The sequence below is a fragment of the Coturnix japonica genome, chromosome 6, assembly GCF_054131305.1.
Source record: "Coturnix japonica strain WE chromosome 6, WE-NBRP24, whole genome shotgun sequence".
NCBI classification, from domain to species: domain Eukaryota; kingdom Metazoa; phylum Chordata; class Aves; order Galliformes; family Phasianidae; genus Coturnix; species Coturnix japonica.
The window spans coordinates 34,998,664-35,016,613 of record NC_140668.1 but is presented as its reverse complement, the minus strand read 5'-3'; the positions used below and the strand labels follow the sequence as shown (position 1 = coordinate 35,016,613).

At 36.5% G+C, this 17,950-nt stretch overlaps 1 protein-coding gene across 1 annotated transcript in view; it reads right to left on the bottom strand.

Moving 5' to 3' along the window:
* Nucleotides 1-17,950, bottom strand: part of WWOX (WW domain containing oxidoreductase) — a 438,054-nt gene that overhangs the window by 334,281 nt on the left and 85,823 nt on the right. Inside the window, exon 6 of the mRNA XM_015874118.3 lies at nt 11,996-12,084. Within this exon, the coding sequence (XP_015729604.1) occupies nt 11,996-12,084 (89 nt within the window). The remainder of the gene's footprint in view (nt 1-11,995; nt 12,085-17,950) is intronic.

Here is a 17,950-nt window from a genome sequence, read left to right as displayed (position 1 = left end):
AGATTGAGAATGCACGTGGGGAAACTTGGGATGATTCATCATCTCTTCTTAAAGTTTACGGAAAGCTCTGACAAGAATTAATTTACAGATTTGTAAATTTCCTGGGAAAAGGAACAAGTTTCTTCAGCATAGATGCTGGTTTTGGTATATGAACCTCCTCTTTGAGAACTGGGGCACCTGAGTACTGCAGTAATATAGAAAATACCATCATCATTCCCTGAGAAAGCAAATGTGGCATGTTTGTATAGAAGGATTTTAACTTTATGCAATAACTGTTATATGTACTATGAAATAACAGACCACAGTTAGACAGAAAGGACCCGCAAATGAACCAACGGTATATTCCACCTATCCAAATTGTCATACCCTTCATTAATACTAATTACAGAGTAACTACCAGAGGCAAAATATGCGCTCTACACCTAAATCTCTCAGTTCAATTAATTAAAAAGAGGATTCTAAAATTATAAAACTATAAACGGTAGTCACTATTAAACTGTAAGTCCATTAAATAGGCTTTTATAAAAGAAATAAAATTATGCCTCAGTCGTGAGCTTTTTATTTTCTGAATAATATTTTGTCCTATTTTTTTAATAAAGGTTATGAAATTTAAAGAGACTATAAAGTTAAAAATACTTACACTACCCTATTAAAAATCTGTGAAGACATATAAAAATGAATACAGAAACATTTTAAATGAATATGCTACTGAACAAGTAATACCTATATTTGTCCTCAGCGTTAGTGTTTTTAAATGGTTTAAAAGTGATTTCTCTAGTAAACATCACAGCAAAAAAACCTGAAGGGCTATACCAGCAGCTACTGCTGTTGTTCATCATCTCAGCTCAGAAAGAACCATCTCTCAGGTCTGCATCCATCAGTACAAAGATATCGGTGTTTCTTGTCTCAATACTAACCAAGGTCCAATCACTGAAAATTGTCACCTAAGTTTTTGCGATCCGGACATTTACACACCAGGAACAGAATGAGATTACATAGCCGTTCCACATTACCTCTGTAACAGTCATCACGTGGTTATGAATTTCAGCCACAGATGACAGATTCTAATCTCAGTGGTGCAGAGCTCTGTATCACTGAACGTATCATCATGCAGGAACAAAATTCTTAAGATACTTGACAATTCACACCACACATCTGGCACTACAGCTTTGCTTTATGACAGGAGTATTTTTAAGTGATAGCAGAAGTATGACCTTGATTTCACAAGTTCATTAAAAATACTGCTGTGATCTATATTAGGCTTCCTCCTGAGCCCAAGGAAAAAGAAAACAAAAAAAAACAACCCTCTCCTTGGTTTCAAGTAGTGCCTTTGATGTAGAATTACAAACAACTAAGTCTAACCAAAAAATATCATCAGCAACGGAAAATTTTCTTAGTATTGACATTACCAAGCTGTTCCCTTTAACCATGACGCCTACTTGATCTTTCTGGAAGCTCCGTGCAGTTAAAACCTTCCAGAGTGTTTTGCAAATTTACCCCTATGTCTCCTTAAAATGTCTTCAGTCAGTGACTTACATCACACCAAGTGAGCTAATGTGTTCTACCATTACAATTTAAGTATGTACTGGGAGTTGAACATAAGCTGCTCCACCATAGCATGTAGTCACTGTTTCTTCTCATTCACAGCATGACCGAGACTAGAGAATATACTGCTTAAGCTGCAAGCTATGCAGCAATTGTAGAAAACTCTCATCATGTTGGTAATTGTAGCAACAATTTACTAAAAGTTAAAAAGCATGTAGAATTAATAAGGACATCTTTAATTGTGAATATCTCAGTCAAAAACCACTGAATATCTAGTGCACTTTACAAGCCTGTGACACATCACTAACCCTAGTACCAGGCGAGTCATTTGGATCTTGCATGCTGTGCTAAATTCACCACTAGAAGCCACAAAATAATCCAACTGTTCTGCATTATTTTAGAACAGAAAAAATTAATACATTAGAGGGGTACAGAAATGAAGTTGCTGCTACAAATCAGTCAGTTACAAAATGTAATAATCAATTTGGTTAGCACCTGATGTTAAACTATGATCTGCCAGCAGACTCCCAAGGTGACTATGTGAAGCAGTAGATATTTCCAAGGGAATTAATTACCGATGATTTGCAAAGGTAAGAATAATATTTTTCAACAAATGCAGCCTGTGCACTAGGAGGTTAAACAAACACTGCCAAAATGTCAACAGAGTTCGTGGCTTTGGTGTTCTCCCATTGCAAATGCAATGAAATAGTTAACCAGAAATTATGCAAAGGGAATGCTTTCAAATCTTCCCATGAAGCAGAATGTCACACCATCTGGGGCACTTCTCAAGTGATTTGAAAAGTTCACACTGTTTGGAATTACACAGAAATTCAACAGAAAAGGCTTTGCCATATCCCCCAAGTCCCATAAGCAACTGTAGACCTATGTCACGGCCAGTAAAGAAGGCAGAGAGATGTGACTTCTCTTCCAGAAAGAAGCAAAGTCACAGCCCACCACATTTTTCCATCCCATAACTCTGAACACCCAGGTTGCTTCCTCGCAGAGCTAGAAAAGACGACTACTTCTGTGCAGAAATGTCTGTCTACACAAAGAGGACAACCAAAATGCAGTCATACGACTCCCCAGAAAACAAAACAAAAATGAGTTAAACAATAATCTCCAGAAATTTCTCTCAATCGTGCAAGAAGCAGCAAAGGGAAACTGAGCGACAAGGAAATCACCAAAAGTCAAAGAGCAGCAGGAGATCTTGGCACCATGCATGATCTGCATTCCACTCAAAAATATTTACTACGTTGATGAAAACTTAAACACACACACAAAAAAGCACTGCTTAACTGTATGAATTTTGGAAATAAATGCTTAATGCATGCCTAATTTCCCTTTTTCTGAGAGCACTGACTGAAAAGATACCAAAAATAGCTTCTGTTGCCACCTGTCAGCTGACAGAATAGTGGATCCCTGTCAGATGGGCTTCATTTTAAGTCAAGCTACTAACGAAGGACTTGGAGTCCTGATGGATGACCTCCAGCTATAAGCAAGGAAAATTCTCTAAAACTCTTCCAACTGGATTTCTTTGCAGGATTTGACACTGTTGATCAGCAAGTACTTCTGCCCCATTTCCAAGAGATTAATGGGAATGGACTGAAATTGTTCTGCTTCTCTCTTCATACCTAATACATGGGAATTATGAGCAGCTGCTCCTGTATGTTCATAAAATATCACCTACATACTGCCATGTAGGTCAACCATCTCTCAATCATTATTAATTACCTCTATAAAATCATGAGTGTGCAATTGCTTAAAAGTTTGGAGAAGGAAAAAAGGTCTCAGTAGATTCAGATCTAAACAGAAAACATCCATTAGTCCTGGTTTTCCTTGTATTCATTTTTGTAAACATACAGGGAAAAACAAAAGAGTCACATATGTTACACTTCCAGAAATTAATAAGTGATTACGCTTTGAAGACTTAGTTCTAGGGTGATGAGAAAGAGAGGCCCCTCCTTTTCCATTCAGTGGAGGTGCAGAAGCAATTTCCACTATTGTAAAAATCTTAATTTGAACTTCTGAAGAGAAATTTAGACCTAATTAAAAATATATACGTATTTATACTTCTAACATTAATATCTAAAACATCTGTAATGTTGCCATCAAGCTGACATTAGCAAAACCTACACTTCCCAAGGTATTTTCCCTCAAAAAAGATCCAAATTGGGATTTTAACATTTTACTGCAGTATGAATTTCACAGATTACACACAAAATGAAGAAATGTAGGGATGAGGTTTAAGTTACTGACATGATCTGTCTCCTACACTTTGCTGTTTTATACACCACAAACAAGGTATGTGACGCTGTAAATCTGAGGAGAAGCAAACTGCTGAACAAGGATCAATGAACTCAATCCATGAGCCTTCCTCTTCCTGTTCAGACATACTTCACCTCTTACTAAGAAGGAAGAACTATATTTCATGAGCACGTGGGGAGTTTCTTTCTTCCACTGTGTTCATACCAGGGACACTTCCGCCTTTTTAGGGCCCATTATCCAGAGCTGTGAATTTCCTTCTGCACAGCTCTAATCTAACCCTGTATTATCTCCGACAGCAAACACTGTACTCATAGAATTGGTATGAGAAAGCATTAGTGCTGTTCGTCCCTAAGCCCAGCATGACTGCACACCAAAATCCACCCAAAAACCCATATTTTCCATTGTCAAATTATTGCATCTTTGCTAGTTCTGCAAATGCCTCAATGCATACGGATGTTGAAGTTCCTGGTGACAGGTCAGGGTAGAAAGGAGACCAAACCAGGTGGTGAAACTTAGTTTCTGTATCTGTTCAACCTTTCAGTGTTTCCATTCTGCACTCTCTTCTTTCTTTTTTCAAGTTCTGGCACAGTATGAGGATCCCCTCATTCCACTATTTGCCACATCTTGCAAAGATTATTATTTTTTTTTAATATCAGTGACACTTAGAAGATATGTATAATCTGGTAATTTCCTTTCAGCAATTCACATAGGGACAAACCTATCTTTCTCAAAATCCCTATAGCAAAGCATCATTTACAAACATACACAAGCAGTTACTAGTAAGTATAAGCCAGCTCTAAAGGAACATTTATCTTGCAGTAACCACAGAATGATTTGTTGTTTTCACATGTACTTTACTTCTAATGATATAAATTTCTTTTGCACACACTGTGTGACTGTGAATAGAAAACAGAAGGAAGCTACAACTCACAAGAAAGGCCAGTTACTACTTTCATTACGTATCATGGTATTTTCCATTGAAAACAACTAACCCTTTGGAATATGTTTTAGGAACCGTGGCTGATCATCTAAACAATAAAACAGTTTATGCACTTTGAACATTTCACTTGCCACTGACAACTCTTTCCTCTGTTTTGCCCAGAGAAATATAGAGCTGTAATCAAGCCCACAGCAGCTGTGTGCTGCCATTCAGACCTGAAAGATTCCATGTTGTGATAAAAATTAATGTCTTTTGAAATCCTCAGGGATTTTTGATGCCTTGGGAGCAGCTAATGAAGAAATACAACCTTTGCAGAGTATAACACAATTTTTTGTGGTTCTAAGATTAAGACACGTGTGGCCTATGCACAGTCTGTCTAAAGTCAGCAGTAAAGCAATCATACTCACGTGCCAAAAGACTCTGCCTTCATGTGTTTCAATTATCTCCCATATAAAAGCTTTAACTAATTTTTTTAATCAACTGCTTAAGCATTAAAATATATTTGCCTTATATTTCAGAAATTTTAGAAGACAACATCATTTACACACAAATCTTAAAATCCATTAAGCTATACAACAGCAAATTCCTTGGGTTTTTGGTGTTTTTTTTGCAACAGAGTAGATTTTAATTAAGCAGATTAAGTCATATATATTTGACTTCCTTAGATACTCAAAACACACTTTGCAGCTGATGTGTCTTCTGGAACTTTGTGGAAAGAAAGTGCCTCTGGAGACTTCTAGAAATGGACTCCAAAACACTTTATGGGCTGCCTTAGACCTGTCTTAGACTTTGGCATAAACACATGGCTCAAAACAGGAATCAAAACCACCGGTGTGCTGAGCAGAAGCCACTCAGGATTCGTGGTCCTAACATATACCTGGCTAGAGTAAGTCAGAAAAGAAATAGACGGACAAAGCAAATCCCAAATTTTCTCAAGAACAACAGGTCTGTTTCAAGAAGCTTCCTTTCTTTTGACTTTCTTACAGGCCACTTTTCAAATCCTAAGGAATTAGGCCGAGCTCAGCCTTTTACAAAATGCTGCTGCTGATGGCAGCAGTGCCATCCCCATTGCATAATTACATGCTGCTGTGTGTGACAATACGACAGCCTCCAAACCTTCACCTCCTACCTTTCAGGAGCACTTATTAAGCACCAGCTTGTGGACTGGGTGGTGGTGGCAAAGGGATACTTTCCATCCCTTCTACCCAAACCACATCATTTTCCAGAAATTAACACAACATTTACAGGGCCGGGCTGTGTATACAAGAAGAAATGACTCTAATAGTTTGGTCTGGGCAGTCACTAGTGAGCAGAGTTTTGGTTCCAGTCTCCTATTTAAATACATAATTCTGGACTCTGGAGATTCATTCCCTCATTCCTCCACTGTAATTTGAGTATTTAAGCATACCTGCAGTTTCATCTCTTTGTTCACCTCGTCATCTACAGCTGAGTAGAATAAATAACTAACAGGACATTGTTTTCTTAGTTCAAAGTTATAGTCCAGATCCATGCCACAGTGACATTTATGGCACTTCTGTGAGAGTTTTGGTCTGCTCTGACTCTGAAGATGAACAGTAGCCAAATAGCCTTCCCTGAGATCAAGTGAAGGGCAGCATTCCCATCAGCATTACAAATTATGCTGAAATCTGGAGCTGAGATTTTTATCAAAATTGGCTTCAAATTTCTTCTTGCTTACACACTGAAGAGGAATCAAAAAGTACTTCCAAAGCAGTTGGTTTCATTTTCCACTCTCCATTTTGTTTCCAGTGCTAGAGCTAAAGGTAGTCTGAGCCAACCAAAACAGCCAATCCAGGTACTGAGAGAAACAGAAACAGCCACACATCTTCAGATGCCAAATGCAGGAGGGAGACTCTATTCCCTGTAACTTAAGGAAGAAATCTGGATAACCCTGCAAAGATGAGTGGCAAGTTCACAAATCTTAGGCAGTCCAGTTATAAAACTGCAAGCACCTATGATTCATTCTGCTGTCAATGCACAAAAGCATTTAATTTTATTTGCAGGTGTACTTTCAGTTAATGTTTAATTAATGTTATAGTCCATCGTATATTTTAATTAAGAGTTTGACTTTAAGAAAATGTTCTGAGAATGGAGATATTTCTTGTGTTCCAATGCAGCAGATAAGGTGATCTGGTGAAAACATCATGTTCTCTGGCCTCCAGTAAAAGTGGGGGAGGGATTAAGCTTGAAAGATTCCTAATTAAAAAAAAAATACTGGAAATAGTTTCTGGATGCACATGACTTGACACATGCTACTATAATGGGGTAATTGTGTACAAGAGCTTAAAGACAGAAGGAAAGAAAAACAAAAAAGGAAGGAAAGAAAGAAGATATTTATGCAGAAAGCCAATCCCTAGGCTTTAATAAGACACAGTACCACCACATAAGGAAAACAAAGTGTTTCACTCTAATATTATTACGCATGTTTCAAATTCAGTCAAACTTTGATCTTATTTAAATTTAAGATACATGCTGTCTGCAACAATAACTTCCAAGTTATGCATGTTTCCATACTTAATTCAACGTGGATATTTTTGAATATCTCAAAACTTACAATGCTGTCCAGAAGTTTGTGTCTGAGTAGCACTGTTAGAATGCAAGTCATATTCTGAGTTCAAAAGACAAATTTAATAGTTCAACTGTTTCTAGATTTAATTCACAAGACGCGTGTCTATAAATTTCAAAGATGTCTGCAGGTTAGAAAATATATTCACACTTTGAATAACATTACGCAGTGGCAACAATTGTCTCTAACAAAGAGAACTCTACTACAGAACTGTTTGGTGTATTGGCATAAAAGTATCACTAATAATTCCTTTAAATTGTATATTCCTTTTTTTCTGGACCCTTTAAATTGTCTGTGAAACAACTCACTGAACAGATCCCATTTCTACATATGTATTTATAGGTACAGATAGAATTTTTCATACGACCTCTGTGATTTAATTGCTGTTAACTTAGAATTTAAAAAAAAAAAAAAAAGAAAGAAAAGAAAAAGAAAGAAAATAAGGCATGTAATAAATCAGTCATCATACATGTAGATCTAGAAAAACAGAATTCTGCGGTGAATTTTTAGCAGGCTCAGAAATCTTAATTGCATCTGCAAGGTTTCATAACACTTCTGGTTGCAGCATGAAAAATGTATGCACTTATGGAGTCTGTGGCCTTGGTTAAGGAGGCCAACTGAAAATCTGGCCCTCTCCATTTGGGGTCTGGTTGGGGAAACAAGAAGAGACTAAGTTCCAAACAGAGGATCATAATTTGTAACTGCTGTCTGTTTATACTCCTATATACAGTATAAACAAATAAACTGTTAACATCTGCCAAACTCTTACCACAATAATAATAATAATAACGATAATAAATATGTATTTTAAAGTATTGGAAAGAAACAGAAGTGAAAATCTACAGACAGAAGTCCTACATAACTGAGTTGCATAACTGTGACTTGCTGATTCCAACTCAGCAAACTCTCAGTAGTAGCTATTGGCAAATGCTGTTGTTTTTTTTTAATTTGAAGTAAACCACGTTTTTTCAGGATAATCTCATTCTTTATCTTAAACATGGAGAACATTAAATTGATGTTTTACTGTTTGGCTGAAGAAAACTTTAATTCAAACCAAGCAGTACCGCACACCACTCCAAGCTAAGATGCACATAAAATTTGATCTGCAACTTTATCGCTCAGTTCTGCCCACTGTTTTGATCATATCACAGTTCTTATGCTGAGGATCATGCAAGTGGAATGATAAAATGATTGTAGGCATTGGAAAAAAAAACCAATACCTACCCTGTACATTTTAGGGCTGAAATATATCTCCTTCACAATTAAACCATGCAGGCTGTAGTCAAATGTGTGATAACCAAAATATCAAACATAAGTTCTGTTAAAAATTTCAAATCCTTCTGTCCATGAACTGCTAAATACTGATGCTTGCTAGATTTAAATGCTACATTGCATAGAAGCACAGGAGGGCAGTCATTTGTCTTAAAGTGGGATTAATACCAACCATAATTCCTCACATTGTGCCCACTCAATGTAGAGAAGATTCAATTCAGTGTTTTTAGTTCCAAAAGCCTAATATGAAAGATTGGATTGTCTGCCTCATCCAACTGTACAAAAAGCAGCTAATAGCAAATCCATCGTAGCCCAGAACATTATTAAAAACAGATCATTTATTTGATTTTCCTTAACAGAGACATTCAATCAACTGCCTGAGCTGAAAACTAGCAGAGGGGAAAGACTAGAGACAGACAGTAGAAATAACCTGAGCAAATTTAGCTCTCAGGTGCACTGAGACCATTTTTCCTGCTCTCATCCTACCCCTACCACCATCTTCACGAGAGAAGTGAAAGTCACCCACCCTTGGTAGAAACAGACAGTGAGAAACCGACCTAGAGACAACAAGCTGGGTGTCCTCCAAGAGTGTCACAGATAACAGTAAAAATCACAGAAAGGTCAGCACTGCATTTCAAAACTTCAAGAAAACCTAAAATTAGTAACCATCACTGTGCCATAATGAATGCTTGCTCTAAACAATTTGTTTTGCAAACACTTTGGCCCTGCCTGGTAGTCAGGTCAGACTACCATTTCATACATCAGTCACATTGTGTCCAGATTGTGCTGCAGTCCCATGATGAAATACGGGGTAGATCTGCAATATTATCATATTCCATCAGAAGACTTTGGGAGATTGAACAGCAACTATTACCTTTACCTTTTCCTTCCCACAGAATCTTCTTAACGGAAAGAGAAATTAAAACTGGGAAGTGCTGTTCTGGTAAGGTAAGCTTGTATTCAGCTTCAATCACAGACCTGCAAGACCTAGGATAGCCTTTTATCCCAAAGTTTCATTTGAGACTACATGGATAAAGAAAAGTCTCAGGAAAAAGCAGCTGTATCTACTGAAGAGTATAAATAATGGGAAACAAAAAACTATTTTTTTTTCCTATGAGGATAAAGAATTTTCTGGAGTATATTTATAGGAACACAGCATAATTTACCAGTGTTTATACACTCTAAGCTCAAATTTTATCTGTGGACAAGGCTGCAACACTTAATAAATCCAGAAAGGAATACAAGGTTCCTTTCAAATCTCTTTGAGTTTTCGTGCTTCTAAGATTGATCATCTGCTTTTTACTTTTATCTTAGCTCTTACCTACTACTTCAAACTGTATTAAAAGTTCCTTTCCAGAGTACCTTTCCACCCATTTATTATTTATGTTTTTCTCAGTGCTCCCTCTGTTGCATTATTTGTTATTTCATGCAACCAGCTCCTGCTGAGCAGAGGATGACATTTCTCCATTCTTCAAGTCGTTTTCAGGATCTCTTTGGTTCTCAAACACATTCAAGAAAGCAGCTTTTTCTCCTGGTTTTTACTAGTTTAGCATTTTTCCCTCTAACCCTGGTAATCCCCTTCCCCACCTAAAAGAAGTTTTGATCTGTTAAGGAAAAGAAATTTAGGGATGCTTTTATCCAAAGTACTTCCACTTTAGCTTTCTTATTCAGGACCAAGAAACTGAGAACCATAAAACTCAGAACTCAAATGATGAGAGCCTTCTTCAGAAAACAAACAAACAAACCAAACAACAACTTAATTTTTCTTCTACTTTATTGCTAAAGAATCTGTAGGAAGATTTTGTAAGAAAAACTGTATACTTATCCAGTATCTCCTATGTTCGTAACTAAGATTTACAGCTACTACGCTAAAACTGTGAATGTATCACAGTACACCCTCTCACCCAGGTCCAGGAAAGCAGAGATACCAAGGTCTTATGGATATTAAGCTACCAGCTTATGGACTTGCCAAAGCATAAAGTACAAGATTCATTCAGCTTGACACTGAAGCCTGTAAGGTTTTGTTCAACTGCTCAAAAAGCTACTAATGCAAAGGAATCACTGATCTGACAAAGGCCTCTGGACATGACTGCAAAACAGAGACAAAAGTAGTTAGTGCATATTAGCGCTGGAAAACACATAGGGCTGGCATTGCAGTAATAAGATGCCATTGCCACATAATTGCTTTTCTGACCATATCTAGATACAGTTGCATCAGAAAAAAAAAAATCAGTAGGTCTTCCCGTCCACTCTCCTGCCTGTGCTGATGATTGCAAGGTAACTCTTCTGTATCTGTATCAGATATAAGACCCACTGCGACAGGCAGTGAGGGAGCCTGGTTACCATTCAGACTCAAAGTTTAAAATATAGCTGGAAACTCATTTTTGTCTAAACCCCACACACTTCTCAATAGTTACAGGGCCTTTGACTTTTCAGTAATGCTCAGAGCAGCTCCACCAGACACACACGCATCTGAGCACAGATTCTAGACAGAAATATCCCAAGGCAAGACACAGGCTGTAGCCAATGACTAAAATTTTTCAGAATAAAACAAGAGCAAAACATTAGGAAACTCGATCAGAGGCAACACAGCTAAACGCTGGTAAAACAAGGCATGCTAACAGAAGTCAAACAGGTTTTACTGATTCCAAATCTTTTCATTTTCTAATTTCTATAGCAAAATTTGATTTAAGAACATTCACTTCAACAGATTTATAACATGCATACCAAATGGACCGCATAGGATGAGCGTACGGTATGATTGGCAATGCACAAATCAAGTTAAGAACTGCATCTGAAGGAAGGGTGGTTTTAGCTTTTCATGGTACCACATCCTCTTTTTAAATAAATGTAGCATACTAAAAGCATGAAGAAATTAAATTAAATTTCTTTCTAATCTTTCTGTTCTAAATTAAAACATGTTATAAAACTGAGTTAGTATTAAAGCTTTAACATTGCGAGGCTTTTTGTCTTTCTATTTCATGACGATTTGCAGACATGAAGATGCTAGACAGTACAAAAACTGTTACAAAAGAATTGGAAAAGGATATGGTAGGTTAGACAAGAAAGCAAGACAACGAGTGTGCAAACTGTTCACCCACAAACTTTCAAACCACAACAGAGCTGATAAAACTTGCCCAAGCTGTTTTTTATACAGTTCATCTTTGGCCTTTCTCAATAGCTGGAGTGTTATTGATGCCCTCCTTTAGGCTTAAGATATGGCCACACATTGAATTCTGGGAGATCTGCAATTATTTTCTAGGATGAAAACAAAGTGTCTCAATTTACCTACTGTGGTAACTGATCAGTCCAGCTGTGGTGAGTTCTGCCAATTTTGCTCAGCTGATAAATAACAAGAAATTATTAAGTGTAATCTTCTGAGTACTTACATGTTCTTGGATTTGAATGCTTCAGCAAAGTTCTGCACACTGCGCAGAGAAGCAAGGTCTAAGGTCATCGCTTCTACTTTGGCTTTATGCTAGAGAAAGAGAAAATAAAATAAATAAAAGACAAATAACAGCAAGTATAGTTCACAGTATCATATTGTAGCAAATGTATTATGAAACAAGTCTGAGTCTCTTGTTCAACATTACAACCCCAAAGCGAATACAAATCATCAACTGGAATAGACGAGCACAACATTCAGTGCCAGAAATAGCATTTTATTGTTGTGGTTCTGCTAAAGACCATATAGTGCACAGCTTTAAGTAATGCAATGAATTGACACGAGGTAGTTTTAAGGTTAATATGGTACCCTTTTTTCCTTCCCTTTAGCTGGTGAAACTTCTATGTAAGTCATGAAATAAAAGGTGCAGTATGCATTATTCTTAATGCGTGCATTTTAAATAAGCCAATGGAAATAGATTTCAAAAATACTCTATAAAACCAGCTAAAAACAACCCTGCATATTAACCTAAAACAATCTGTTACTCATAGCAGGAGATACATAATTGTAGAAAACAACCTATCAGCCTACATAGTTTTTCATTCAGTTTAACAGGATAAAATGTTTACTAAACAAATAGCTTGTGATATTACAGTCAGCATTAAGAAGAGGATGCACAATCCTGCAAAATGACTGGTTAACCTGTAGGCGCTAACCTTAGGCACCAGCCAGATTCAAGCACTTCTCATAGAGACCATCAGTTCCTCCTGAAGGACAGAAACACTAAGTCCTTACTTTCAACACACACTTTCACACCTGATTTTTTTTCACACTCTTTCACATTACAATTTAAAAAATAATATTAAAAGAAATAAAGAAAGCTATGAATAAGGCAAGGTACTTTAAAGCTACATTGCTAATAATGTCAGAATAATTCCAATCAGTGACAGGAATGAGGATTTTGGCTGTAGCCTTTTTGTTTGTTTGTTTTTGTTTGTTTTACAGTAGCCCAGCATTATCTTTAATGTTTTCCCTCTTTCTCTGTATGCCTGGGTAGCAGGTATAACAGCACTTATTAAAAGAGAAAGCATGCATTTCTTATTTAAAAAGATAGTAAAAACAAAAAGATATTTCTAAAAGGCATGAAAACTGTAATTGTAATCCACAGTCAGAACTGACTGCTAATGGTATGCTGCAAATCCTGATCTAATGTGTCATAATTTTATTATGCTGATGTCTCTCACCATTTTACTCCACATATTTTCAGTACCGAATTATGCCTCATTTTATGTTGTGAAGTCTTAAATGGGACTTGTCACTTTCCCAAATACAAAAGACAGTCAAGCTTAAAACTGACATCATAATATTCAACCCGCTAAGACAGCAAACTCTACAGTTTTTTACATTAAATTATTAAAATGTATCAATCCTCCTTCTACTGTTTTCACTTCAATTACATCATCTAAGGGAAAATTAAACAACAGAATGGGTGTAGAACCATTTACATAGCTCACTTCTAGCTCACAGGGCCTTTACTACACAGTGCAAAAAAGGGACTCTGGGGGGGGGGGGAGGAACTTGCATTTCCTGAAGCCTAAAGAGCAGTTCAAGGCTAACAAGATGTAGGCACCAGCATCGTGTCTTTGACTAAGCCGCCCAAGATGTATCATTCTCTTGGTCCTAACAAGGCCCCCTCCAACAACACTGAAACGTTTTGAAAAGTGCTAAGTAAAAAATTTTTGATGGTTATATGCTCAGTTCTGAAAGCAATTTACCAATATTTCCAGATAAGTTTCATTGCTCTAAATAGAAATAACACCAGAAAACACTGTGTTTAGTTTTGTATGCAAGTTGCTCCCTATTGAAGCAAAAATATTAAAATACTTATGTGCAATTGGCTGTATTTTGCACTCACCCTAGAAAAATGCTTATTGAGGCAGAAACTAACAAGAAAGTGAAAACATCCAGAAAGCAAGCAATTTCACTATATGCAATGTATTCACTTTACAGCTTAAAAACTGTTTAAAAATGAACACTGCATGGTAGAGTAGCTTGGCAGTAAACATGATTGTGCATTTGTGTCTTGGTATTGAAGAAGAAGCTCTTTTTCATAGTGAATTTTTCATTCAAATGTAAGTGATGATTTACGTTAAATATAGGTAAAGCACAGCTGCATTTTCCTGAAGGATTGCAAGGAAGTGAAGAGCAGTACAATAAGTTGAAGCATAAAAGCTTTCTCTGTCATAATATTTATTATAATGGCATATAAAATAGCTGAAATAAATAATAGATGACTAAAAGTAAATTCATATGATAAAGAATCTTTCAGCAGACACCATTACTTCTGACTGCTCCAGTTTCATACAGAGTTGAAGAGTCTTAATAAATATGCTGTAGCCCCTGTATCTCATGTAAGTACAAGTCATTTGGTGAGGGCTTACTTAAAATGTAACATAGTGGACACTAGATAATTTACTGCATAATTTCATTCTCAAAAGGTATCATGTACATATCTGTGGCATTTAAAAGCTACAAACTCAAAGCTGAATACATAGAACAACTAAAAATATCTGACTTCAAGGGACTGAAAATGCAATAAATTGGTTAAAAAATCAGTTTGATAAAAATTATCTTGATGACTGTCTTGTTATGCAAGTAATTCTTTTATGCAGTGTGAGAAATAATTAAAAAAAAATCTTCAAGAAAAATATTTATCTTAAAATACATAAAGTTAATAAATAACCCAAACTCAGCATCTGACAGACAGTGCCCAAATAAAGCCCCATTTCCATGCTAAGAGCAAAGCAGAGGATGCTTTGGAAGCATGTCTAGCAATTTAACACACATAGCTCATGACAGCCAATAGCCAGTGCCATGCAGTATTTATTGAGGAACATTATAGGGAAAAAGGCTTTCAGTCAGGATTAGGACTGTAAATATTATTGTCCCTCACATATTCAACATTTGGTACTTCATGCAAAACTGTATTTATGTAATGCCTGCTTTCATACTGCTGTGTGCTTTGAATGCTACAGAACTCCTTCTCAAGGATCTGAATTGGACAATTGCATCTCTTTGCTAGAAGAGAGTCCCAGAGATACATACCAGAACACTTAATGATCATCTTTATATTTCCCTTATATCATGAAGAATAGATTTTTATGATTCTTTCCCCTTTCCTGACCCCTTCTCTAGAACACTTATGGATGGTCTGGTAGAGAAAAGTTTACCTTGTTGGTGTCTTCTACTATATTGTTATAACAGTAAGAGTCCCCCCTTCAGAACAACATGAAGCCATCAAGTTGTGATAGGACTGGACTACAAATGCACATCTTACAGCTGAAATGGCAGTTCCCTAGCCTAGAACAAACTTCTGAATTGGAGACTTAGTCTCAGTTTGGTTATAAAAGCAATACTGAAATCCGGACCCTCCTAGGGATTGAAAATAAAGGCATCAGATGAACAATTTAAACTCCAAAGACAAGAGATACGGAAGAGTAGTAAAGGAGACCTGATACAAAAGAGTTCAGTTTTTGAGAGTCCCCACACTGAAACAAAGAACAGCCATATTTTTCCTCCTTCCAAACACTTAATTTACCTATAATTTAAATGTTATGTCATAAATGCAGCTATATTACAGAACTCCCTAGCTATAATTTCTAATTTTAGTTGGACGCGGAAGTGCTTTCTTAGTCATGCAATAGGTCATTTTAATTCCCCAAAATTTATGAACTGTGTGCCTACATACAAAGAGAAATGTAAAATACATTCATCTACTTCTTTGTAGCCACACAGTTTTCTTCAGGTTTCAATACTTACTAGTCTTCAGTAATAAATACCACTACTGTGAGCAATGTTTTGTTTTTTCACAATCTTTACATTAGCCAACGCTTAGATCAGCATCTCTGCAAATTTGGTCTTCTATATATATACTATTGACAATTATAAAGGTAAAAAGAAGAGGAGTTAATCTCAAAAAGAAATGTAGATATCTTTGTAGAAATAAGCTACAACAACCCCAAATCATGCTTACAAAGTGTAACTAAAGCCAGTCTCCAAGGGCCATTTTAAAAATTATTTATTCCTTAACCATACAGAAGAAGAAAAAAAAAAAAACCACACAGAAATTACTAGACTATAATTTCAGAACACGTCAATTTGCAGGCTCCAAATGTCCTTGATTTTTCTTGGATACGTGTGGTTCCATTGCACGCAGTACACATCTGCTTCAATAACAAGAAAGTACATGCATTAAAAAAATATATCTACCATAGGTTTTGGCAGTAGGAATTTGTCTAGCTCTTAATGTACACAAACTGTTGGTATTTCCTTGGAAGCCTACTTATAGCTGGATTTTTTTCTTTCCCTGGATATGGATCATTTCTTTCCATTTCCAAACCCCATTCCTGTAAAGCTCATTTAAATTCATCTTGGGGAATCTCAAGTAATCTTGGCAATATATTACATGTGTATGGTTTACTGTTCTAATAAACATATATTCTTGTTTACAGAATAATAGAGAGAGCCTGGGAACGTGTAACAGGATCTGGACTGTGGAGAACCTCCTATTCAAATGCTTTCAATTCTTTTCATTCTGAAAGATTTGAAGTGATAGCAGAACACACTGTCAAAAACAGCAACAACACAAACAGCATTGGGATAATTTAGAAGCCACAGACTATTTTCTTCTAAAAAAAAAAAAATGCTCAGTTTGAGGTTGTTGCTGCTAATCATCCGCAGCCTTAAAGACGTGCTATCTTATACGTACAGCTGCACATACAGGGATGAATAAAACTTATAACAGGGTTTCTCATTGAGACTTTGCACACACAGAAAACGTGAATGTCCTTACTACAGATGCCAAGTGAGTCGAGAAAAGCGTGATGGTCAAAAGGACGACAATGTTTAAGTAAATACGAAACGAACCCTTTTCCCCTGTTCTCTCATGATCCATAATCATAAGCCATGTTGTTGCCGGAAAGTGCAGACATGCACTGCGCAGTGCATTAATCCTTCAAACACTAACAGATGCCGGCAGGGATTTAGGCTGGAATGTATTTACAAAGTGACAAATTATGTTCCGTATTATACAGAGAGAGAAAGAGCACCCACAAATAGGCTGATAAATGTCAGCTGCAGTCACGACAAACAGTTTATTTTTATTATACTGTAACCACAAGTGTTTTTTGCAGGGAGGGCCAAAGATTTATTTGTTGTAGGAAAAAAACAAGATTATATATGACACAAAGTAATAACTGTGAGATCACTGATGTTCTGGGCAGTTTGCCCTCATGGAAGCTACGTTCAGATTGAAAAATGCTGCTTAAAAATGGTATGTTATATGACACAAAGTAAATAGTTCATAAATCTGTATTGCAACAACAATAACTAACAATTAAAGACAATCTTGCGCTGAGGCTCATGTAAGATAGAAGGAAAATTTAGTATTTCTTTGAATGCAATGCCGAAAACAAAGTAATAGTTTTAAAGTAAATCTGAGAAATTGTTTCAGATTAAGAGCAAAGTGCAATAGCTGCGATATCGAAGCAACGTATCTTAAACACGGGCACAGGGCGCTCTGTCTAGGAACATTCAGTGCGGCACAATTAATTGGCAGCACAGTGACGTCTGCAGGCTTACAAACGCACTGCAGCTGTTAGAAAGTACCTCAAATCCTGCCTATAGGTTTAGGGTACAGTACACACACACCCACTTAATACTGGAAAAATACAAATGCGGATATTCTTAAAAGTCATTACTTCTTTAATAACAATTCCGAGGTGCTTCAGCATCAGCAGAAATACTTGGACAAACAAGGAAATGGGAAAAAAAAATTAAAGACTTTATAATGTGCAGTTCACAGCATATAATCTGCTAACTCTGAATACGATAATAGAGACATCTTACAGGACTCTATCCTCAGAGAAATAAATGCAGATACAAACTTGGCCTTTGACTT